Source organism: Nycticebus coucang, chromosome 12, assembly GCF_027406575.1.
Source record: "Nycticebus coucang isolate mNycCou1 chromosome 12, mNycCou1.pri, whole genome shotgun sequence".
Taxonomy (NCBI): Eukaryota; Metazoa; Chordata; class Mammalia; order Primates; family Lorisidae; genus Nycticebus; species Nycticebus coucang.
Window position 1 is genome coordinate 92411279 of NC_069791.1, and position 26613 is coordinate 92437891.

Here is a 26613-nt window from a genome sequence, read left to right on the forward strand (position 1 = left end):
GAAAGGATGACAACTAGGATTAGGATTTTAACAACAAAGACAGAGAAAAATGGACATCCTGGGGAGAGATCTAGGAAGCTGAACTGCAGAACTTGGTGACTGGACGTGAGCATATGGGAAAAGACTCTCAGATTTCCAGCTTGGGCAAATGATGGTGCATTTCCTTAGACAGAAACCCAGCAAGGGAGGGACAAGGCTGGGAATAGATGCCAAGTCAGTTTCAGATGCCCATGAGACAGCAATGTACTGGAGTTGGTTCAGATAGGACATATGCATTCCAAGATTGCCCTGCTCCACTTTACTAGCCCATCAGAAGATTAAAGGAAATAAAATTTATGATTCTTTCAAAAATAATACATTTGTTAATGGGCATGGGAGATACGGTTTTGTCTTTCCCATGAATTACCGAATTATTTAAATCACAGAACTTAATTTAGAGTAATTCTACCACCCAATTCCCGACAAAACAAACACATTTCCTAGATCTAAGATGAATGTGACCGGGACTTACCAAATGTATCAAGTATGTCAGTGATAAGGACAAATTTGCTCGGGTAGAACTGAATGACGCTGGTGTCTGAAAGAAGCTTGGAACACTAGAAAAAGAGAGAAAAGAAAAGAAAAGAAAACTTACTCTGGTGAGTCTGACTTGGTTAGGACTCTCCAGGCCTGGAAAATTAATGACTTCTATACACAAGTTAAGGTAATTAGCATAAGCCAAGCCCTGTCCTAGGCTCTGGGATATAATGATCAGTGAAACCACTGTGCTCTGGACAGACAGAGCCAGACTGCTCACCACAGAGCCTCTTAAGGAAAGACATTTATCACCTGGCTCCAGGAACCCCAGAATGAAGTCTTATCCGGAATGATTCTACTTGTATACTGAACAGGAATAGCACTCGAAGTCACTGAGAGACATCAAGGTTACCTCACAAGTCATAGGCCTCTCAGGTAATCCCATCTTTGTTCCAAATTCTTTCCAGCCTGACTTCTGGTTTACTTCAGGGTGGTCTGGATTCTATAGTGCTTTTCTATGAAATGATCCCTTAAGTAAATACTCAAGGCTTCAGAAACTCACATCAATTATTTATACTCACTCCTGCATTTCCCTCTAAAAAGGAAGTAGGATGAGCTCCAAAAAGTACACGTTTCTCTGGAAATACAATCCTTATCACTGAGAACATTTCAGCTTTGCAGGGAACTGTTCAACCCTATATTCTCACTTATGCCCAAGGGCCACTGACATGTTCAGAACTCTTAACGGAAGACTATGGCCACACGATGTGGCCCCACCACCCTAGATTAAGTCATCTTTTACACAGAAACAAAAAAGGTACTTCTACTTAGACGAACTAAATTTAATGCCTGGGAGTCTTTACAAATTCAAAAGTCAGCATAAGGAATTAAGTAACTGCTTATTTTATTGTTCCAGTTGTTGACCCTCAGGAAAAAAAATCACTTAACAATAAAAAAGCTTTTGGACATTTAGAAAGGGCCCTTTCATATACACTTCCAATATACAGAGAATAACACACCTAGAATGATCTCTAATATGTCTGAGAATGGTTAAAATGTCTTCTAACAGGCTGACATATGTTTTCAGTTTGGCCATGTTACCCAATATCTAAATTGTTAGAGTCACCAAGTTTCTCCTTAGCATTACAAGCCTAAAAGTAAACAATGTGTCTGATTTGAGAAACATCCTCTTACAGCCCAGATGTTATTGGGAGAAAGGGGGGGAAGTAAGCTGTTAAAACAGTGGTGCTGACACCAAACGTGGCATTTGGATGTATGTGGAATTCCATCTCCCGGCGCCTTGCTTTGTGATCTTCATATGCCCTTTGTGAGAGTTCCAACTTAAATAATCGCCCCATGAGATTTCAGGGCTGGAAAAAAACTAACAACCCGGAATCTTAGAGACTGTTTACAATACACAGCTCTTGGTTCCTAGGAATATGACAGCTCCCAGGTTACTACCCAGAACCTTGCTTACAGATTTCTCAGGGATGACTTACTGCCCACTGGTGAGGTGAAAGAGAGAGAATTTAAACAGAAGATTTCAAATTAAACACAGCTGGGACTTCCCGAACATCTGTGCACTGATTTCCTCTCAAGTTGGTTTCACAGAACATGTATTTTGTAAAGGTTAACCAGAACCAGAATTTTTTTTATCCAAAGTTAAAGCCATTATAATCTTATTATATTAATAAATTGAAGTTACTTTTAAAATCACTATCTTGAAGAGGTCAGTTTTTAAAGCTCTGGTGCCTTTTCTTAAACTTGTCTAGTAAGAATCAAGTTATTTGTTAAAAATACAAATTTCCTGCTCCATGTCACTCCTACTGGTCAAAATCGCCAGCTAAACAAAAAAGTTAGCAGGATGCCCGTAGTCCTCGCTATTCCAAAAGCTGGGATGGTAGGATAGTTTCAGCTCAGAAGTTCCAGGCTGCAGTGAGCTATGATTGCACCACTGCCCTTCAGCCTGGGTGACACAGTGAGAGCAAGACTGTATCTTTAAGAAAAAAAAAACAAAAAAAAAAAAACAACCTCCAGCCAAGGAAACAGTATTTTAACAAGGGCTCCAGTAACTGGGAATACAAACAAGTTTGGAAACACTGGGTTTGTGCTATTCATAATCTGTAGTACATTCTGAATGGGATAAAAGCATTTTATAAAATAACTGTTCTCAACTTCAGAATCATCTGGCGAGTTTTTAAAAATAATGGTGGCTACTCCTTACCACCCTCACCCTGAGACTCTGATTAAACTGGTATAGGGTACAGCCTGGACACTGGGTTTTTATGTTTTTATTTTTATTGAGACAGAGTCTCACTTTGTCACCTTCTATAAAGTGTCTAGTGGCGTCATAGCTCACAGCAATCTCAAACTCTGAGGCTTAAGCGATTCTCTTGCCTCAGCCTCCCTAGGAGCTGGGACTAAAGGCGCCCACCACGACGCCTGGCTATTTTTTTTTTTTTTTTTTTTAGCAGGGCCAGGCCAGGTTTGAACCTGCCAGCCCTGGAGCATGTGGCCAGTGCCCTAACCACCCAGCTACAGGTGCCCAACTGACACTGGGTTTTAAAAAATTGTTTTCTATTTAATTTTTCTGGGTACATAATAGTTGTATATATTCATAGAGTATATGAGATGTTTTGATACAGGCATACAATGTGAATTAATCAAATCAGGGTAACAGGGGTACCCATCACTTTAGGCATTTAAAATTTATTTGCATTACTAACATTCCCACTCTAGTCTTTTGGGTACTTTAAAAGACACTTGGATTTGGAAAAGCTTCCAGATGATTCTAACGTGCAGCCAAGCTTGAGAATGTTTGTAACAATATTTATCTGAACAAGTGACTGATAAATTACTCTTGCTGAAACATCAATAGTTGCTATCAAACCTACCAACATTGTTGGAAATATACTGAAAGGGTGTTTTCCTTTTGTTTCTAATGAGCAATTTTCTGGAAGGACAGTAGCAGTTTTTAAAATTAAGATTTTAAAAAATATTTAAATAACTAAAACAAATGAATAAATTAAAAGATGGCTGTGGCTGAGTGCCGAGGGAGGGACAAAGGGAGGGAGGGATACCATTATCACCCAGAATGTATTTTTAAAACCCTAAAACTCAGTTAAAAAAAAAAAAAAAAATCCAGGGCGGCACCTGTGGCTCAGTGAGTAGGGCGCCGGCCCCATATACCGAGGGTGGCGGGTTCAAACCCGGCCCCGGCCAAACTGCAACCAAAAAATAGCCGGGCGTTGTGGCGGGCGCCTGTAGTCCCAGCTGCTCGGGAGGCTGAGGCAAGAGAATTGCTTAAGCCCAGGAGTTGGAGGTTGCTGTGAGCTGTGTGAGGCCACGGCACTCTACCGAGGGCCAGAAAATGAGACTCTGTCTCTACAAAAAAAAAAAAAAAAAAAAAAATCCAAACATCATAATGGAAATCAGCAAAAGGCATTTTATAGAAAAAGAAACCTCAATGGCCTAAAAACATGTGAAAATATGCATAATTTATAAGTAGGGAGCTGAAATTAAAACCACAATTAAGAGGTGATTGTATTACCTGGAAAAATTAAAATAGAAAATCTATTCATACCAAACTGTGGTAGAACACAGAGAAGCAGAGACTCTCATGTGCCCACCACTACTGCGAGGGTATGTTGGCGCAATTACTACGGAAAACAACTCAGCATTATCTGTAAAGCTAAAGAGGCACAGGGCTTATTACTACCAAGCAATTTCACTCTTGAGGTATGTGCTTTTATCTCGAGAAATGCTTTTCATAGGCACCAGCAGACATGCCCAAGAATGAGCGCAGTACCACTGTTCATAATGAAGAACAAAGAAAAGAAGCAGATGCCCATGATTAGATAGTATAATTTACGCATCAGAAGACTCTTTTATACGCAATCCCTATCAAAATACCAGAAGTTTTTCTTGGTTTGGCGGAGGTTTTGGGGTAAAAATTGATAAGCTAATCCTAAAAATCATATAGAAATGCAAATAACCCAGAATAGCCAATTTTTTAAAAGAACAAAGTTAAAAGTCTTACACTACTCAGTTTCAAAACTGACTATAGGCCGGGCGTAGTGGCTCATGCCTATAATCCTAGCACTCTGGGAAGCTGAGGCAGGTGGACTGCTTAAGCTCAAGAGACCAAGACCAGCCTGAGCAAGAGTGAGACCCTGTCTCTAAAAATGGCCTGGTGTAGTGGTGGGCACCTATAGTCCCAGCTACTCAAGAGGCTGAGTCAAGAGATTCACCTGAGCCCAAGAGTTTGACACCACGGCACTCCACCGAGGGCAACAAAGTGAGAGTGTATCTCAAAAAAAATAATAATAATAATCAACTAACTGTAAAGCTGTAATAATCAACACACTAGAACCGGCACAGGGACTTATAGATAGATGGGATAACACTGAGAGCTAAGAAACAAACTCTTACGTTTATGGTGAACTAATTTTTGACAAAAGTCCCAAGATAATTTAATAGGGAAAAGATAGTCTTTTCTTTGCTGCTAGGACAACTGTCCACATGTAAGAATGATAAACTCAGACCCTTCACTCATACACAAAAATTGATTCAAGATGGACCATAGACCTAAATGTTAAGTGCTAAAACCATAAAACTTCAAGAAAACAGAAAGAAAATGTTCATGACCTTGGGTTAGGCAAAGAGCTCTTAGATACAACTCCAAAAGCACAAGCTAAAATGAGAAAACTGACAAATAAGATCTTGTTAAACTTTAAAACTTCAGCACTTCAAAAGACACCATTACAAAAATGATAAAACAACCCACATACCAGGAGATCATTCTATTAAGAAAGAACTAGTATCAAAACTATCTAAAGAGACTGGGTGCTGGGGCTAACACCTATAATCCCAACATTTTGGGAGGCCAAGGGAAGAGGATCACTTGAGCAACAAAGCAAGAGCTTGTCTCTACAAAAAAAAAAAAAAAAAAATTAGCCAAGTGTGGTGGCACGTGCTCATAGTCCCAGCTACTTAGAAAGTTAAAGCAGAACCCAGGAATTTGAGGTTCCAGTGAGCTATGATTGTGTTTATGACCCAGCAATTCCATTCCTAGAGATTTACCCAAGAAGAACGAAAAGGTTAAGTCCACACAAAGACTTGTATGCAATTATTCACAGAAGCATTAGTCATAAGAGCCCGAGAATAGAAATAGCCCAAATGTCATTCAACTTATTAATAACCAAAATGTGGTTATCCATACAAAATAATACTATTCACCAGTAAAAAGGAACAAAGTACTTATACATACTACCACATGGATGAACTGCAAAAACATTATGCTAAAAAACAAGTAATTTGAAATGGACAAATGAGGCTGGACGCAGTGGCTCATGCCTACAATCCTGGCACTTTAGGAGGTCAAGATGGGAGGACTGCTTGAGGTCAGGAGTGTGAGACCACCTGAGCAAGAGCGAGACTCTATCTCTTGCTACAAAAAAATAGGAAAATCAGCCAAGTGTTGTAGCATGTGCCTGTAGTCCCAGCTACTTGGGAGGCTGAGGCGGGAAGATCACTTGAGCGCAGGAGTTTGAGGTTGCAGTGAGCTATGATGAGCTATGCTTTAGCCCAAGGGAAAGACCCTGTTTTGGGGGATGGGAGAAAAAGAAAGAAAAAATGGGCGAATGATTTAAGATGAAGAGACATTTCTCGAAAGAAGATGGCCAATGAGTATATGAAAAAATGCTCAATATCACTAACAATCAGGGACATGCAAATGCAAATCACAATGGAATGGCTGTTATCAAAAAGAGAGAAAACAGGCCTGACACTGTGTGTATTCCCAACCTGAGGACCCATGTACTCAAGAGACTGAGGCAGGAGTACGCTTGAGCCCAGGAGTTCAAAGCGATAGTGTTCTACAATCATGCCTGTAAACAGACACTGCACTCCAGTCTGGACAACATAGCAAGACCCCATATCTAAAAGAAAAAAGAGAAGTAACAACAAATGCTGTAAAAGATGTGGAGAAAAGGGAGCTGTTATACGCTGTTGGTGGGGTTGTAAATTAGTGCAGCCATCATGGAAAATAACATGGAAGTTTCTCAAAAAAAAATAGAACTATAATATGATCCAGTAATCCTACCAGTGGGTATTCTCCAAAGGAAAAGAAATGTGTGTATCTAAGAGATATCTGCACCCCCATGTGTACTACAGCACTATTCCCAATAGCTAAGACATAAAATTAAACTAAATGTCCATCAGCAGATGAGTAGATAAAGAAAATACGGTATATATACACAATGGAATATTGTTCAGCCATAAAAATGAATGTCTTTCACAGCAATATGATGAGCCTGGAGGACACACAGAAAGATAAATACATGTTCTCACTCACATGTGGAAACTAAAAAGAGCTGAACCCGGCTCAGCGCCTATGGCTCAAGCGGCTAAGGCGCCAGCCACATATGCCTGAGCTGGTGGGTTCGAATCCAGCCCAGGCCCGCCAAACAACAATGACAGCTGCAACCAAAAAATAGCTGGGCGTTGTGGCGGGCGCCTGTAGTCCCAGCTACTTGGGAGGCAGAGGCAGGAGCATCGCTTGAGCCTAGGAGCTGGAGGTTGCTTTGAGCTGTGATGCCACGGCTCTCTACCCAGGGCGACAGTTTGAGGCTCTATCTCAAAAAAAAGAAAAGAGCTGAACCCATAGGAGAGAGAAGAACAGAGAGTGGGAGGGTTAGGGGGAAGAGGACTGAGAGAAATTAGTTGGTTAATGGGTACAAAATTACAGCTAGACAAAAGGAGTAAGTTCTAGTGTTATACAGTGCTGTAGGTTCACTATAGTTAATGGCAATTTATTGTGTGTTTTCAAATAGCTAGTAGAGAGGATTTTGAATGTTCCCAACACAAAGAAATGATAAATGCTTGAGTTGATGGATATGCTAATTAGCCTTATTTGATTATATATTGTATGCATGTACAGAAATACGACTCTGTACCCATAAACATTTAGGCTTAGTATATATCAGTTTAAAAAACACACTATGCTAAGTAAAAAAAAGCCACAGAAAAACACTACATAGTGAATGATCCCATATATACGTAAGATGTCCAGGAAAAGGCAGATTTACAGCAGATCAGTGTTTTCCAGGGCTGGGTGTGGCAGCCCGGGTTTCATCACAAACAGGCTTGAAAGAATTTTCAGGAGCTATGAAAATATTCTAAAACTGGATTGTGTGATAGTTACACAATGCTATAAATTTACTAAAAATCACTGACTTATTTACAAGGGGTGGACTTTATGATATGTAAAATATGCCTCACTAAAGCAGCCACCAACTCCCACCAAAAAGAAACCTTACTACAGAGCAAATAAGGTGAACTGTTCTCATTTCCCCACACTCTGTACCTATACCTGTTTTCTACATAAAGAAGGCAGTCTTTAAAATACTGTAGGATTGGGCGGCGCCTGTGGCTCAGTGAGTAGGGCACCGGCCCCATATGCCGAGGGTGGCGGGTTCAAACCCAGCCCGAGCCAAACTGCAACAAAAAAATAGCCGGGCGTTGTGGCGGGCGCCTGTAGTCCCAGCTGCTCGGGAGGCTGAGGCAAGAGAATCGCGTAAGCCCAAGAGTTAAGAGGTTGCTGTGAGCCGTGTGACGCCACGGCACTCTACCCGAGGGCGGTACAGTGAGACTCTGTCTCTACAAAAAAAAAAAAAAAATACTGTAGGATTGTTACTGTTAACCAGACGTGGAGTTAATCACACACTCTTATGATTATTTTGTTTGAGAAAACATGAATCAAATCTCCTCCAGATGTAAAACATTCAGAAGCCTGAGCTCTATGCACTCCAGTCATCTACGGAGAAATGCTGGCAGTGAAAACACTTTGAAGCAGCACGTGTTAGTACAGATAGTTTCTCACTTGAGCCACTCAGCAAGCAACCCTCATCATGTGCTTCCAGGACAAGAGGACCATTCTTCATGAGTATTTACTCTGTAAACAAAAGTGACTGAAGAGAAACGGGCTTGGGCTTGCCTCTTATCATGAAATGCCAAAAAAATCACCCCTGCCATATCAGAAGTCATCTCAAAGGACTTCAAGTGTCCAGTGCAAAGACTCCTGGGCTCTCCTCTCTCTCAAAAGACAGGTGAGAAAACAAATGTCACATTACCATAAATTGAGAATGGGATCTGTCTTTTTGAACTAAAATGGCTATTCAGATATCCTTTGTTAACTCTGCTCCAAAAATGAAAATATATATAATTATTCCCTTTATAGTGTACTTCAGAGCATGTTTTGCTGCGATAAGAAGATCTTCGGGGCCAAGAAACAGAATAAGCTGTTTTCTGAATGAAAACAGCTCTTGTGTTTGTTCTTGTGATCAAAGAATTGTCATTGGATCAACAAATTCATCAACAACAAAAAAATGCAATAATCTCTCCTAACACTGCAAACCTCTTTTCCTTGTCACATAATTACGCAGCATATGTCTTAAAAATGCATTTGTCATCTCGACACAATCTTCCTGGCCCCCTACGAAAAAAAAATGCATTTATCAAGGACATGTGCCATTAATCCCAAAGATATGCGTACCCAAGCCAATCTCGTCAAGTAAACCCAAAAGACCGTTACTCAATCTTTAGTGTGCACGAGTCATAAATGTGTCAGGGGTTGTACTACAGCCAATTTACTACACGACCGAAGGGTATCATTAGTTCTGTATCCTAGAGTGAAGGACGCTTTCTGGAATTATGCAGATGTATATGGTGGACCTGAAGTTCATAATCACGGCTATCAGAGCAAGCATGTGAAAATGAAAGAGATGAACAAAAAAATGATGGTAAGACTTTGAAGGTAGGCCTCTAAAAACCTTAATTATCCACAAAAGGAGTTTTATACAGGAAGTTCTGAGACAGGGGGAAAAAATAAGATCACTAGACTAGACCTGGATGACTATTTTTAGAGCCTTCACTTTCTGGTCTGAGGCCCAAGCATCCTTCAGTGATTGGTTGAGCTCCTCTATGCGATTCACATAATCCTGTTGAGTCAAATTCAATAGCTCCTTTTGGGAACCCTGTGGGGAAAGAATAGAAAGTGAATGAATAGTAGAAAAACGATGTTCCACCATCATCCCCATGAAGAATACTGGGGATGAGCTTTAGTGAGCTTAGTCTCTAAATTTTCCTCATATCCCCACCAGGTTCTTTGAGTTTTCTGACAGTGATAGGCAGAGGTATAGTAGTTAATAGACTAGCTAAGGAGGCGAGTCAGACCTAAGCCACCTTCCCGCTCAGCCACTTACTAGCTATATGCATCTGGGTTTGCTGGTTTCTTCCTTGCACCCTGTCTGCAAATCAAAATAACAGGACTTACCTCATGCAACCAGTTTTTATTGGGCCTACTGTGTGCCAGGCAGGGTCCTAGATGCATATAGATATTTTTGTTCAGGATTCCCAAGCAAAGACATCACAGCTGAGCCTTGAATGACACAGGTGTGGGTCCACAAAGATGCAGATTTTCTTCTGCCTCTGCCACCTCTAAGGGAGAAAGACCAACCCCTCCTCTCTCTCCTCCTCCTAAGCCTCTCCTCAGTGTGAAGACAGCCAGGATGAAAACTGCTTTTATGACCCAATTCCAGTCAATCAATAGTAAATATATTTTCTCTTCCTTATGATATTCTTAATAACATTTACTTTTCTCTAGCTTCCTTTCTTGTAAGAACACAGTAGATTATACATAACATGCAAAAAGTGTTAATCGACTGTGTATGTTCTCAGTAAGACAAACTATTATTAACGTTTTTGAAGAGACAAAATTAAAAATTTTTGACTGTGCCAAGGGTTGACACCTTTAATCCCTCCATTGTTCAAGGGTTAAATATATTTCTCAGGCCTGTAATCTTAATACTCTGGGAGGCTAAGGCAGGTGGATTGCTTGAGCTCTTGAGTTTGAGACAGCCTGAGCAAAAGTGAGATCCTGTCTCTACTAAAAATAGAAAAACTGAGGCAAGAGGATGGCTTCAGCCCAAGCGTTTGAGGTTGCCGTGGACTATGACGCCATGGTAGTATACCCAGGGCGACAGCTTGAGACTCTGTCTCAAAAAATAAAAAAGTATATTTCTGCACTGATAGAGCTTAAGTTACCAAGGATAAGATGGACATTAACACAAACTGAGATAAGCGCTTGTGAGGAAACACAGTTTTATGAGGCCACATATCACAGTTCTTTGAATCTGAGCTGCCTACTGAAAAAAGCACAACAATTTCATAGGCCACCAAGGAAGTTAAATACTGATCATGCGTGGATAGGCACCAACAGAGGAACGCACTCATATTTCAGAGATATTCACATGTGAAGGAAAAAGTTTTCTTAGAATGGGAAAAATAATGGTAACAAAGAAATGGACTGTAGACTCAGGGAGGGTGGGGTAAGGAATGGCTTCCTGAAGGAAGTGATGCTCGAGACAAACTCCCAATGTGAGAGTGGAGCACAGGTGTTAACTAGGCATAGGGAGGTGGCAACTAAACCAAGGAGACCATATTTGAGGCAGAGAGAAGACCATAGATGAGAGCAAGATGAAATGGTAACAGTCCTTGGCACACAGTAAGTGCTTCAAAACCCTCAGCTATTGTTAAGAGGCCACTCATACAACTCACAGCAGTGAGGGTCATGCTCACACATCATAAGATGAGGGCTCTTTTCATATTTCCATTTCCTGGAATTCAAGTGAGCAACTCCTATTAAAGAAATAAAAGTTGCTGGGAAGCATGGCTCATGCTTATAAGCCCAGCACTTTGGGAGGCTGAGGTAGGAAGATCTCTTGAGACTAGGAGTTTGAGACCAGTCTGAGAAATGCAGTGAGACTTCATCTCTACGAAAAATTTTAAAAAATTAGTCTGGTATAGTAGCATGCACCTGTAGTCCCAGGTACTTGGGAGGCTGAGACAGGAGGACTGCTTGAGCCCAGGAGTTTAAGGCTAAAGTGAGGTATAATAATGCTACTGTATTCTAGCTTGGGTGATAAAGTGAGACCCTGTCTCAAAGAAAAAAGGGAGAGAGAAAGAAAGAGAGAAGGAAAGGGAAGGGAAGGGAAAAGAAATAAAAAAAGAATATTCAGGTCATTTAGACTGATCTCAACTGGTCATTTAAAGTGTAGAGACTTTCCTGCCCCTCTGCAGTAGCAGGAACCAAGTGACCAGTTTGGACAAATGGGCTACGAGCAGAGTGGTACATGCCCCTTCTGGACTGAGGCAGTGAAAAATTACCCTCTCTTCAGCCTCTGCTATTGACAACCTTGGAAGCCAAACTCTGAGATGGCAGCACTGTGAGATGGTGCTGCGTCTATCACCTGCACTAAATGTGTAACATGAGCAAGAAACAAACCTTTGTTATATTAAACCACAGAGACAGGGGATTTGTTTGTTACTACAGCATAACCTAGCCATATCCTTACTGATATATGTTAACCTGGAAACCATGGGACAGCCAATTGCTGCTGCAAAAAGGGAGAGGCAAGGAAACCAGTCTGCAGAAAAAAGAAAAAAAAAAAAAAACAAAAAAACGGAGAACCAGAGAATGAATTGGCAACCAGGGGCTACACAGAAACAGGAGAGAAACAGAAAGGACAGCTGTCATGTTTCTAGGAGGCTCTTTGGTTCCTTGGATTCAGGGTAGTGCCCCTGTCTCCTTCCAATATAGCTTCATTTTCAACTTAAGCCAGCTTTGGTAACTTTCAGATTCAGACTAAAGAGCTTTGATTAAATCCCTCAGCAATTTCCTCACTACCAGCCAGAGCTGGCTGACAATACACAGGTTGAGGTTCTTGAGCACTATCATTCAAAATCCATCATTTCCAAATTGGAAATTAAAAACTGTACTACTAGACTCAGCTGAGCACATAACAGCTCTGATCACAGAGTTGGGCGGATCCTACACTGAGGGGCAAGAGGAAGGACAGCGCAACAGCAACAGCCATTATGTGGCCCTTGGTGGTTTCCACAGTACACTCATTCAATCTGCACACCTATTCTTTATCCCTGTTTTATAGATGGAGAAACAGATACAGGAAAGGTGAATGCCCATGGCAACTGCTCTGTTGGTAAGCAGTCTGACTATGGCCGCTACACTTAGGGTAATGATGGTTACACCATGTGCTGGTGCCATTCTAAGCATTTCATATACATTAACTTAATCCCTGTAACACAGTACCTATGGGTAGGTACTGTTTATCAACCTCGTTTACAGATAAGTAAACTCAGGAACAGAACAGTTAAAATTTTGTCTAAAATCAGAATTACCCAATGGCAGAGCTGGGGTTCAAAGTCAGGAGTCTGGATCCACATTTTGTCCTCTGACCCACCATGCCAGGCTGCCTCTCGAAGTGACATTCCAGAAGATACAAACTCACCTATCTCTAAGGGCCAGGCTAGTGTTGTTTGCAAAGGAATCAGGACAGGAAGGCCCATAGTAACCTGGGCAACGCATACTCTGCTCAAATGCAAAACTGTGGGCCCATAGCTGCCATGTGGAATTTTTTGAGAGGAGACAGAAATCTACATTTGTCTGTTAAATTTACCAATTTTTTTTTTTTTTTTGAGAGTCTCACTTTGTCACCCTGGATAGAGTGTCAAGGCGTCATAGCTCACAGCAACCTCAAACTCTTGGGCTTAAGCAATCCTCTTGCCTCAGCCTCTCAAGAGCTCGGACCATAGGCAACTGCCACAACACCCGGCTACTTTTTTAAGAGACTGGGTCTCGCTCTTGCTCAGGCTGGTCTCAAACACCTGAGCTCAAGCAATCCACCTGCCTTGGCCTCCCAGAGTGCTAGGATGATAGGCATGAGCCACTGTGCCCAGCCCAAATTTACCAATTTTTAAGAGTCAAACTGCATGCAGAACAATTAAAAGATGCCTGTGGACCATATCCAGCCAGCAGAGCAGCCATATGCAACTTCTGTTGCAAAGAAAGATCTTTATACTATCAAGGCTGTTTCCCAGGAAGGTGACTCCAGCTGGTTTTTATCATTAGACACTGTCCCCAGACGACCCAGCTTTGCTCAGTCATTACAACAAGAAAAGAAGTCTTCAGAAACGCAGCCCAAGTCAGGCTTCCATCAGCTCGGCCAACTGCACAGCTGGCACCTTTCCCTGGATAGAGTCATTGCCTCAGGAGGACTGAGCATGATGTGCTGCTCAAGAATTAATCAAAGAGCAGCCACTCAGATTGATCTCACTTGGCAGAAGGAATGAGAAGGACCCCCCTCCCCATTCTCTGTGCCCCACAAATAACTTGCTCACCTCCTCAAAGTCATCCAGCTCCTCCAGTCGGGTCCGAACCTTCTCTGACATCGCAGATGTAGCAGTCCCAGGTTTGCCTAAACAGAATGGATTTATGTTACCCAGGTGGCTTTTCCAATACCCTTGATGGAAGGCATCTTTCACTCCACACTTCATGAATAAAGACGTTAGAAAATGATTTCATTACAGAAAACTGAGATTGTCAAAGCAACTTCCCTATGTAACCAAAGTTCCATCCAAAACATTTCCCACTTAAAACCGCCTCTGGGAACACAGGGGGCCAGCCTAGAGAAAGGTTAACTGCCACATTCCAGATTTACGAACTTTGCTCTGTATCATTTGTTTATTGCTAAAGAAAAGTGGTCCAGATACGGACGCCAAAAATCCATCATTTAATTGTTTTCCAAGAACAAAAGGCCTTCTCAGGCTCATACTCACACTGTAGAACTGGTGTGCCCTTATACTAACACAACAACCATCTCACTGTCTGCCCTTAGGTGGAAAGACCAGGGCTTCAAAGCCTTCTTCAAGCAAAGGACTAGCTGTGCCTCCTTCCAGCATCTGTCAGCACACATCTCACTGTCAGCAGGGACCGGAGGGGAGGGATGAAGGAAAGGACTCCAGGCTGCAGGCCAGACACAGGACAAGGTGAAACAAGGTCTGGGGCAAGGCTGTTATTTCTCAAAAGCTCCCATGTCATGTCACTGTGGCTGGTCCTTGCGCCTACTTGAAGAAACATGGATCTAGGGAAGGGCTAGAAAACTCTTTTGTTATAAAAGGCCTGATATAAATATTCTAGGTTTGTGAGTTATGTAGTCTCTCTGTTGTAACTACTTGGCTCTAGCATTGTAGCAGAAAAGCAGACATAGGTAACAGGTATACAAATCAGGCTGTGTTCCAATAAACTTTATTTTCAAAAACAGGTAGTGAACAAGACTTGGCCTACAGGACGTAGCTGAGCAACTTATTGATTGAGGGTATACTCCAGCAGTGGAACTGCTGGATCAAAGAGTTGACCCACTATCTTTTTTTTTTAGACAGAGTCTCAAGGTCACACTGGGTAGAGTGCCATGGCATCACAGCTCACAGCAACCTCAAACTCTTGGGCTTAAGAGATTCTCTTGCCTCAGCCTCCCAAGTAACCAGGATTACAGGTGCCTGCCACAATGCCCAGCTGTTTTTTTTTGTTGCAGTTGTCATCGTTGTTTTTTAGCTGGCCTAGGCTGGGTTTGAACCCACCGGCTTTGTTGTATGTGGCCAGTACCCTACCCACTGAGCCACGGGTGCCGCCAGACCCACTGTCTTAATGCCTTTGATCTGCTATAACAAAATACATAAATTGGGTGGCGTATAAATCACAACAATTTATTTTTAACAGTTCTGGAGGTTGGAAAATCCAAGATGCCAGCAGATTTAGTGTCTGGTGAGGGCCTGCTTTTTGGTTCATAAAGGGTGCCTTCTTGCTATGTCCTCATATGGCAGAAGGAGTAAGGGTGAGTCCTTGGACCTCTTTTGTGAGGGCACTAATCCCATCCATGAGAGCTCCACCCTCATGACGTAATCACCTCCCCAAAGAGCCCATCTCCTGATACCATCACTTGGGGGTTAGGATTTCAACATATGAATTCTGGAAGGACACAAACATTCAGAACATTGCACTCATCTTCAAACTTAGTGTATAAAGCAAAATTTCTACAAAATGGTTGTATCGTTTTACATTTTGACAAGCAGTGTGTGAGAGTTCACATAGCTCAACATTCTGATCAATACTTGGTGCTATGGGCTGGACATGGTTTGCTTGACCCCATCAACTTGCCTGTTGAAATGTGATTCCTAATGCTGGAGGTGGGGCCTGGTAAGAGTAGTTTGAGAAAACAGGGCAGGCAGATCCCTCATAAATGGCTTAGTGTCATTCTCCCAATAATTAAATTAGAGAGAACTCATTCTTTTTTATTTTATTTTATTTTATTTTATTTTGCAGTTTTTGGCCAGGGCTGGGTTTGAACCTGCCACCTCCGGCATATGGGGCCAGCGCCCTACTCCTCTGAGCCACAGGCGCTGCCCGAGAGAACTCATTCTTATTCCTATAAGAACTGGTTGTTGAAAAGAGCCTGGCACCTCCTCCCCCTCTCTCCTGCTTCCTCCTTCACCACGTCATCTCCGTATACACCAGCTCTCATTTGTTTTCCTTCATGTGTGGAAACAGCCTGAGGTCCTCAGCAGAACATGCTGGTGCCACATGTCTTGCACAGCCTGCAAAACTGTGAGCCAAATAAACCTCTTTTCAATATAAATTACCCAAACTCAGGTGCTCCTCTGTAGCAGTGATTTTCTTTTTCCTTTTTTTTTTTTTTGTAGAGACAGAGTCTCACTTTATGGCCCTTGGTAGAGTGCCGTGGCCTCACACAGCTCACAGCAACCTCCAACTCCTGGGCTTAAGTGATTCCCTTGCCTCAGCCTCCCGAGCAGCTGGGACTACAAGCGCCCACCACAACGCCCGGCTATTTTTTTTTTTTTTTTTGGTTGCAGTTTGGCCAGGGCCGGGTTTGAACCCGCCACCTTCGGTATATGGGGCTGGCGCCTTACCGACTGAGCCACAGGCGCTGCCCTGTAGCAGCTGATTTTCAACCAGTGTGCTCTGGCACACTGGTGTGCCATGAGAGGATCTTACATGTGCCATGAAAATTTGTAAAGATCATTAATTAATTTTCAAAAGAAGTTCAAAGCACAGTAAGTATATTCTTTTCTTTACTCTTAGTTTTGATCAACTTAAGTGTGCCGAAGAAGTTTAACAATAGGTTCAAGTGTGCCATGAGATTAAAAAAAGGTTGAAAAACTCCTAGCACTCTGGGAGGCAGAGGCAGCTGGGTTGCCCTGAGCTCACAAGGTTCAAGCCCAGCCTGCACAAGAGTGAGACCCTGTCTCTCAAAAAAAGAAAAAAAATAGTCAGGTGTTGTGGCAGGCGCCTGTAGTCCCAGCTACTTGGGAGGCTGAGGCAAGAGAATAGCTTAAGCCCAAGAGTTTGAAGTTGCTGTGAGCTATGACACCACAGCACTCTACCAAGGGTGACAAAGTGAGACTATCTCAAAAAAAAAAAAAAGTTGAAAAACACTGCTCTACAGCAATACTAAATAGACTAAGACACTTGGTATCATTGATCTCTTTGATCCTTCCAAACTGATAGGTATGTGATGGTATGATTTTTTTTTTTTTTTTTGTAGAGACAGTCTCACTGTACCACCCTCGGGCAGAGTGCTGTGGCGTCACACGGCTCACAGCAACCTCTAACTCCTGGGCTTATGCGATTCTCTTGCCTCAGCCTCCCGAGTAGCTGGGACTACAGGCGCCCGCCACAACGCCCGGCTATTTTTTTTTGTTGCAGTTTGGCCAGGGCTGGGTTTGAACCTGCCACCCTCGGCATATGGGGCCGGCGCCCTACTCACTGAGCCACAGGCGCCGCTCTGGTATGATTTATTTTTTATGGTCTGGGATCGAAGTAGGTCCACAGCAAAGCTGTTCCTGCTCTAGCATGCGATCTGTTAGTCACTCCAGAACCAGGTAATTCTGCTGCACAGCAGTCAGAGACACCGTGTTTCAGAGCTTTGGACGGTGTGTCTTGGCAGAAGAAAGTGAGCACTGCTCTATTCAAGAACCAGTGGCCTGTAATCCTGAGCAGGTGACCACCCTTTCCAGTATCTTATTTCACCAGGGACAAAGACTTAAGGCAAAGGGAAGGGTCTCTAAAGCAATTTCCTGCTGACAGAGGCAGTACTAAGAGGGTAGACTATTCCTCTGCAACTCTGAAACAATAAGCTTATGTTTTATTCCCAGTAACCTCTTTGGTCTTTTTTTTTTATTCATGCTTTAAGTTACACTTTAATTCTACGTCTATACACAATCTAAGAGATAAAAGTATCAAGTGAATTAAACATTAGGATTGCACAATACAAACTTTTTATTCCTTTGTAAAATTATATTAAAGGTGATGGCAGAAGTTTCCCAGCAAACCAACAACGAAAAACCTCATCTTACCTTTTTCAGATCCCATAAACAGATTCTGCAAAGATAAGAAAATCGTTAATAGTCTTAAAAATCTAAGACAACAGGGTCATCATATTTCATCCAAGTGAAAGACAGAAATACATATTCAATGAAGGAAAATATTTGTCACTAACAACAACTAGAGAGTCAAATGTCTACTTAATTCAGGGCTCTCTCAAGGTGAGCCAACAAATACCAAAAGTTGTGATATGCGGTAGAGTCACAGACTAGAACCATTTGAACCTTCTCTAAATCAGGGTTTTTCACCCTCTGCACTACTGTAATTTGGGGTCAGATAACTGTCTGTTGTGGGGGACGATTCTGTTCACTGGAGGATGGTTAGCAGCATCTCCGGCTTCCACCCACGAGATGCCAGTAGCACCCTCAGACAATCAAAAATGGCCCCAGATGCTGTCAGATGACCTCCAGGGGGATAAAATTACTCTCAGATGAGAATTAGTGATCCAAGTTAAGAAAAGAATAAAAAAAAGTAAATAGTCCAGTAATTCTGCCTATCATTCTGCTCAATGAGCACATGCCTGCCCTAGGAGAAAAAGGGAGCAGAGTGGTGTCGTAGCGGAGCCTTTGCTGTCCTCCCTCTTCACAGCTTGATTTGAAGGTGGGTACACTGCTGTGTGGCCTATGACTACCTTTAAGACAAATGAACTGAGATACAGTTACAGACTCCAGAGACTCCAGGAAGTTGTGTTAAATGGGAAGAGGTACAGCTTTCTTTCCCTGTCTCCCTTCTGTCTACCAACCTGGACATGAGGCATACTAAACACAGCAGAGAAGACAGAAAGAGCTGGACCCTGATGACCTTGGAGCTGCCATACCAGCGCTGGATTCCCCACCTCTAGACTTGTCTCAGGATAAAGAAAGGTTGTCAGCACTCTTAATTATATCCTTGTAGGGAGTTTCAGTTATTAGCAACTAAACCTAACCCTAAGTAATACCAGCATGGACCTGCCTTCCTCTGGTTGGTCTTGGCTCTCCTGAGCCTTTCCTCCATGAGCAACTCGCCAAGTGGAGGATAAGCCTTGTGCTCCATATACGTCTCCAGGTTCAGGCCAACTACTTTCTCTAGTAAACACCCAAATAAACAGTAACTGCTAGCTCTAGGAGAAAACCCAGCTATGTGGCACTCACCAAGCCAACACTGTCCTTCCCCGGGGGGGTATTCTCCTCTCTTCTGTGAAGCCCCATCTCTACAAACCTTCCCCAAACAGGACCTGCTGGTCCAATTCTTCCTCTGAACTGTCCCACATCAATTCTTCACACACTGTTTTGAGAAACCAATCAGCATATTTTCCTCTCAAGGAACATTGACATAAGTAAGTGAAACTTACAGAACCTAGGAGTTGGGGCAATACAACAAAAAGAAATTACTGGCTCGGTGCCTGTAGCTCAAGCAGCTAAGGCGCCAGCCACATACACCAGAGCTGGTGGGTTCAAATCCAGCCCAGGCCTGCCAAACAACAATGAAGACTACAACCAAAAAATAGCCTGGCATTGTGGCGGGCGCCTGTAGTCCCAGCTACTTGGGAGGCTGAGGCAAGAGAATCACTTAAGCCCAGGAGTTGGAGGTTGCTGTGAGCTGTAATGCCACGTACTCTACCCAGGGCAACAGCCTGAGGCTCTGTCTCAAAAAACAAAAGAAAAAAATTCCTACTAACTCTGAAGTAGGCCCCAGGAGAATGTCTATTGGTACTCACAATAGATAGCTTTTCTGTAGTTGTGTAACGGGCAAGGATTTCTCCCCGTTTGCTGGCCCAAGGCTCAAAATCTGATCCAACAATGGAGTTATCATCTTTATCACGTTTCTTTCTGGAGCTGTCCTAAGGAAAGGCAAGATAATCTCTTCAGGGGTAATATCATTTTAATCTTTAGAAAAATATACATAGGCTGGTCAGGCACAGTCAGTGGTTCAAGCCTGTAATCTCAGCACTTTAGGAGGCCAAGGTGAGAGGATCGCTTGAGGCCAGGAGTTTGAGACCAGTCTAGGTAACATGGTGAAACCCCAACTCTAAAAAAATTTAAAAATTAGTTGGGCATAATGGTGCATGCCTGTAGTCTCAGCCACTTGGGAGGCTGAGGCAGGAGGACTGCTTGAGCCCCAGAAGTTGAGCCCCAGAGTGTAGTTGTATTATACTACTATACTCCACCTTGGCCAAGAGAGTGAGACACTGTCTCTATTTAAAAAAAAAAAAAAGAGAGAGGAAAAAAAGAAAAATATAATAAAAAAAAAAATTAAAAAGGAAGGAAGGGAGGGAGGGAGGGAGGGGGGAAGGAAGGAAGGAAGGAAGGAAGGGGCGCCTGTGGCTCAAGGAGTAGGGCGCCGGTCCCATATGCCAGAGGTGGCGGGTTCAAACCCAGCCCCGGCCAAAAACAAAAAAAAAAGAAAGAAACTTCTAAACCTACACCAGTCTCTCACCAGCAATGTCCTCCCGTGAATGACAGGGATGATCTAAATAAATTGCTACATCAGAATGAACCATGTGCATTACTTACACAACTTAGAAACAAAAAGGCAAAGAAAACCACTCGTCCCTGCACACACAGAACCAATCCCGCAGCTGCACTGGGGCGTGTTACCGTGGCTGCTGCCAAGGCTGCAGGGTCGGCAGAGGCTGCGAACATGGACAGGGGGTCAGTCCCATCGAGCACGCTGCTCAGCGGGTCCACCACGGAGCTGGAGGAAGAGGAGGACGTGGAAGAAGTGCTTCCTTTCCGGTTCACTTTCTTTGTCTTTGATTCTGTGACCTGTGGGGGAAATTACTGGAGGTAAGAAATGTAGGTCTCCCCTGACTTTTCCCAGTGAAAGACTCATTTAGGTTATTTCATCTCATTCTGGTAGCTGAATCGAAGGTTTGTTTGCAGCAGGAGCTTATCAATCTGCAGAGGGTGCTTATTTTTTATGATAAATTGACATGACTCAATCACAGCAATGAAGGAAGGAAAAGTAGGGAGTAGGGCTTAGGCAGTGTTAAAAAATTAAATGGTCATGCATATAATCCCTGCATTCTGGGAGGCTGAGGTGGGTGGATGGCCTGAGCTCAAGAGTTTGAGACCAGCCTGAGCAAGAGTGAGACCCCACCTCTACTAAAAATAGAAAAACTAGCTGGGTGTTGTGGTGGGTACCCGTACCTCAGCTACTCGGAAGGCTGAGGCAAGAGGACTGCTAAATCCCAGGAGTTTGAGGTTGCTGGGAGATATGATGCCACAGCACTCTATCTAGGATGACAGAATGAGACTCCGTCTCAAAAAAAAAAAAAAATTAATTGGGAGGCTGAGGCAGGAGGATTGCTTGAACCCAGGAGTTTGAGGTTGCTGTGACCTAGGCTGATGCCATGGCACTCTAGTCTGGGCAACAGAGTGAGGCTTTATATTAAAAAAAAAATAAAAAATTTTTTATAGGGTATTTTCCCTTCACACCCCCTCACTGAAGTCCTGACCTGTTTGAAGTCTAAAGCTGCCTGATTCATGAAATGCTGAATGCTCAAATGAATTCAATAAAATTTTAATGTGTCTAAGTTTATCTTTAAATAGAAGGAAAAAGTAGGGCCATTGCAATTTAGAAGGTGATTATAACACAATAAATATTTATTTGCACTTTGCTCATTTTCTGATACAGAGAATTTCCTGGATGGCAGGAACATATGTTCTAATGAGGAGACTCCCGGTGGGCTGCTGGATGGGGACTGGTCAGCAGAAAGACCAACCCAGGATTTGAAGTCTGTATGAAACTCCAGTACAAATTTTGAACACCAAGACGCAGCAGAGCTTTTGGTTGGAGAACACACTAACGTCAGGGGGTTGGGAGGGGTGATGTGCCTGATTCTGAAAGCTCTGTGCTTCCTCCTAAACCTGCCCTATATGTCTCTTCATCTGGATGGTCTCTGCTTGTATCCTTTACAATAAAATTGTAAGAGTAACTCTTTTCTGAGTTCTGTGAGTCATTCTAGTAAATTATCAAACCTGCTGGGGACTGTGGGAAATCCCTGGATTTGTAGCCTGGGGCCCTCTGAATTTGCAGCTGGCACCTGAAGTGAAGGCAGCCTTACTGAGGGCCTCGCCCTCAAAAACCTGTGGAGTCTGACACTAACTCTGGGTGACTGGTGTCTGAAATGAGTCGGACTGCGGCGTAGGAGAGAGAAGCTCCTCTTGCTGCTGCACATTTGTTGTTTTTGTCTGCCTGGTACCCAGGATTCTGTCTCCAAATTTTCTTTGAGAAAACTTCTCTCCCCCTTGTTCATTTCCTATGGGCCTGGTGGGATGGACCCTGCTCCCTGCTCCCAGCTCCCAGGATGGGCACTAGACCTAACCCAATTACTCTGCATATTTTATAACCTTGGTCACCAAGTCAGTTCAGAGAGGGACACTAACAAAACTGGGTCAATGCAAACTGTCAAGAAAAGAAATCTCTCTGCTATTGGTGCTGCTAAGCTGGCAGGATAAGCCTGGAGCTGCTGCAGCTGTTCTGCTAGCACTTGGGGAATGAGTTCCGGGCAATGGAAGCAACTTGCTGTGGGGTCAGCCACTGTTCTACATGAGAGTCTGGGGTCTTGAAGAGCCCTGGGAAGCTGAATCTCGGTCTTGGGATCTTCTGCTGTATGTAATCATTTCCACACAGTCTCAGATTCCCCATGCTGACAACCGCACGTGCTCCCCACTGATAACCACCAAGTAGCCACTCCTTGCTAATGAAAGAGTGCTAACCCAGGAAAGAGGGACTGTCTGTGTCTCTTGCCTGTTTTTGTTTTATTTTTTAAATAAACTCATAAATAGACTGAGAGGCTATTCAGGACAGCGCCCTACACTAGTAATTAGAGGGATTCTTGCTATTCCAAATAAAAAAAAATGAAGCAGCAAGACGTATTTTGTTGACACATCTGTACAGGAACAAAGTCATCTCCTTCCCTTGACGACCTCACTAACATGAGAAAGTAGGGAGCAAAAACAGTGGTGGGCAGGGCCAACACTGCAAAGGAAAGGCCGGGAACACACGAGGTGATTCAAATATGCAAAAGCAGCTTCCATGGCAAAATGGAAAGAACCCTGGACATGTCTGTCATTTCAGGGGATGAGACTGTCACCTAGAGGGACCCTTAACAAAACTTACAGTTATAGGTTTCAGAGGGTGATAGTCCCCGAACTCCAGTGGCACAGCCTCTAGGCGGCATGATGCAAACTCAGCTTTGTAGTTCCTATTCCTGGAATGCCTGGTAAACAGCAAAACATAGAAGCCAATTAACTCCTAGGGCACCTAAAACAGGAAGAACTTTTGCTGAGACTTTATAAATGATAGGATAGTTTAAAGCAGAACATATTTCTACCAAGACCAACAAGAAAACACTAATTTTTTTTTTTTTTTTAAATCTAGGCTTACAAGACCAGAAACCAGAAGGAAGGGACACTTGCTAAGGTGATTCCAGCTCCCTTCATCCACCTTTCCTTCTCAGGCATTTGCTGATTCTTTTTTTTTTTAAAGACAGAGTCTCACTTTGTCAACCTTGGTAGAGTACATGGCATCACAGCTCACAGCAACCTCAACTCGGGCTTAAGTGATTCTCTTGCCTCAGCCTCCCAAGTAGCTGGGACTACAGGTGCCTGCCACAACACCCTGCTATTTTTTTTATTTTTTATTTTTTTTTGACAGAGTCCCACTCTGTCACCCTTTTGTAGAATGCTGTGATGTCATAGCTCACTGTAACCTCAAACTCCTGGGCTCAAGTGATCCTCTTGCCTCAGCCTCCCAAGTATCTAGGACTATAGGCACCCACTACAATGCCTGGGTATTTTTTAGAGATGAAGTCTCACTCTTGCTCAGGTTGGTCTCTAAGTCCTGAGCTTAGGTGATTCACCTGCCTCAGCCTCCCGGAGTGTTAGGATTATAGGTGGGAGCCACCGCATTAGGAAGTCATAAACCTGAAGCTACCAGTGATCACAGCGGAGAAGTTTTGCCTAAGAATGATGCCAGCCAGGAGAGCTGAGCAAACAGAAAGACCAGATGCCGAGGGCATCATTTAAGCACCTGAATCTGGCTGTAGCTGGAGGCAGCCAAACACCAGAGGCTTGAGTCTTTACATTCTCTGTTTGACTAAAGTTAATCTGAACTGGATTTCTGTCATTTGACACTGAAAGAGAAGGATTTCTTTTTTTGGGACAGAGTCTCACTATGTTGTCCTTGGTAGAGTGCTGTGGCATCACAGCTCACAGCAACCTCAAACCCTTGGGCTCAAGTGATTCTCTTGCCTCAGCCTCCTAAGTAGCTGGGACTACAGGCGCCTGCCACAATGCCTGGCTATTTTTTGGCGCAGTTGTCATTGTTGTTTTAGCTGGCCTGGGCTGGATTCGAACCCACCAGCCTTGGTGTATGAGGCTAGCACTGTAACTACTGTACTACAGTCAAGCCAGAGAGAATTTCTTAAAAGGAAAAAGATACTTTATATTCAAAGGAGCAACAATAAGACTAGTATGTCAGCACAAAGATGAAAGGCATAAGACATAGGAATATCTTTAAAGTACCGAAAGACGGGTTATGGTGGCTCATGCCTATAATCCCAGCATTTTGGGAGGCTAAGGTGGGAGAACTGCTTAAGGCCAGGAGTCTAAGACCAGCCTGAGCAACATGACAAGACCCCATCTCTACAAAAAACAGTAAATTAGGCAGGCATGGAGGTGCCCACCTGTAGTCCCTTCCTTGGGAGGAAGGATTGCTTGGGCCCAGGAGTTTGAGGTTGCAGTAAGCTATGATAATGCCACTGTACTCCAGTCTAGGGGACAGATCAAGGGTCTGTCTCAAAAATAAAATAATAAAGTACTGAAAGAAAATAATTGCCAACCTAGAATTAGAATTCTAACCTACTGAAACTCTCCTTCAAACATAAGAACAAATTAAATAAATTTCCAGTCAAATGAAAACTGAGAACAGCATCAGCATCAGAACATTTCAGACAAAATGCTGGGCAGGACCTGGTAGCTCACACCTGTACACCCAGCTACTCGGAGGCTGAGGCAGGAGGATCACCTGAAGCCAGGAGTTTGAGGTTGCTGTGAACTATGATGATAGCACAGCACTCTAGCCTGGGCAACAGAGTGAGACTGCCTCACCAAAAAAAATAAAAGTGGGGGGGGGGGGCTGAAAGCATCATAATAATAATCTCAGTTGAAACCATCAACCATATGTACATATGTGGTATATATTTAAATATGTATGCATACATATGCATGTGTGTATACACATCTACATACATGCACACACTAAAGAACAGCAAGCAGTACAAGTTAGCCTAAAACTAAATGAATACTGACTGCAGAACGTAATAGTAATATAACTCAGGTTGGGTGCAGTGGCTCACGCCTGTAATCCTAGCACTCTAGGAGGCCAAAGCAGGTGGAACGCTTGAGCTCAGGAGTTGAAGACTAGCTGAGCAAAAGTGAGACCCCATCTCTACTAAAAATAGAAAAACTAGTCAGTTATGGGGGGGGGAAACAGAAAGAGGGAAGGAGGGAGGGGGGGTGGGGCCTTGGTGTGTGTCACACTTTATGGGGGCAAGACATGATTGCAAGAGGGACTTTACCTAACAATTGCAATCAGTGTAACCTGGCTTATTGTACCCTCAATGAATCCCCAACAATAAAAAAAAAAAAGAAAATACCAACTACAAAATTTTACCAAATATTTGCAAAAAAAAAAAAAAAGAAAAACTAGTCAGGCATTGTGGTGGACACCTGTAGTTCCAGCTACTCCAGAGGCTGAGACAAGAGGATCACTTGAGCCCAAGACATTGAGGTTGCTGTGAGCTATGATGCCACTGAGCTCTATCTAGTGTGACAGAGCAAGACTCTGTCTCAAAAAAAAACAAAAAACCACTACTAACAATATAACCCAGATATATTAGACCAAATGCAATTGACCAAATATCCAATTAAAATATCAAGAACGTCAGACTAAATAAAACCCAAAACCCAATCATACGTCCTTAGACACATAATTTAAATGTAAGTGCACAGAGAGGCTAAAAGTAAAAAGCATAGAAAATGACATACTCTGTCAGATCTAACCAAAAGATAAAGGCCTGGCATGCTCTTGTTTATGTCAGATTCAGAATACTTCAGGTCAAGAGATAAAGAGTGGACCAAGCACAGTGGCTCACACCTATAATCCCGGCACTCTGGAAGGCCGAGGTGGGTGGATTTTCAGAGCTTAGGAGTTCAAAACCAGGTGAGCAAGAGCGAGACCCAGGCTCTAAAAAATAGCGGGGCATTGTGGTGGGTGCCTATAGTCCCAGAGACGCTTAGGCAAGAGGATTGCTTGCACCCAAGAGTTTGAGGTTGCTGTGAGCTATAATGCCACAGCACTCTAATGAGGTCCAAAAAAATGAGACTCTGTCTCTAAAAAATAAAAAAAAAAGAGGTAAAGAGAGATATTTCATAATAGTAAAAGGGCCAATAAACCAGGAAGATAATCAAGTTGGCATGTGCCCAACAGTAGATTCTAAATTCTAAATACATAAAAGAAAAACTGACAGAACTAAAAGAACAAACAAACAAACTTGAAATCTCAAGAGGGAGAGATTAGCATACCACTTTCTATAATTTACAGAATACCAAAAAAAAAAAAGTGCTGAAGATCTGAACAAGCTTGATTTAACTGGCAGATGATACACTTGCCGTTCTTTAAAGCTTGCTGTTCTTTAAAGCCAGAATATACTTTTCTTCAACTGAATACACAGTCTTTCCAAGTACATATGAAACGAAACATACACTTGCAATAGGACCCAACAGTCACACTCC

At 42.9% G+C, this 26613-nt stretch overlaps 1 protein-coding gene across 1 annotated transcript in view; it reads right to left on the reverse strand.

Annotated features, from left to right (window-relative positions):
* The window catches only part of VPS35L (VPS35 endosomal protein sorting factor like), a 149365-nt gene that overhangs the window by 114076 nt on the left and 8676 nt on the right, over window positions 1–26613 (reverse strand). Inside the window, exons 2-8 of the mRNA XM_053556248.1 lie at window positions 22937–23036; window positions 20410–20577; window positions 19530–19652; window positions 17806–17830; window positions 13774–13850; window positions 9423–9551; window positions 512–596 (exon numbers count right to left, since the gene is read on the reverse strand). Of these exons, the coding sequence (XP_053412223.1) occupies window positions 512–596; window positions 9423–9551; window positions 13774–13850; window positions 17806–17830; window positions 19530–19652; window positions 20410–20577; window positions 22937–23036 (707 nt within the window). The remainder of the gene's footprint in view (window positions 1–511; window positions 597–9422; window positions 9552–13773; window positions 13851–17805; window positions 17831–19529; window positions 19653–20409; window positions 20578–22936; window positions 23037–26613) is intronic.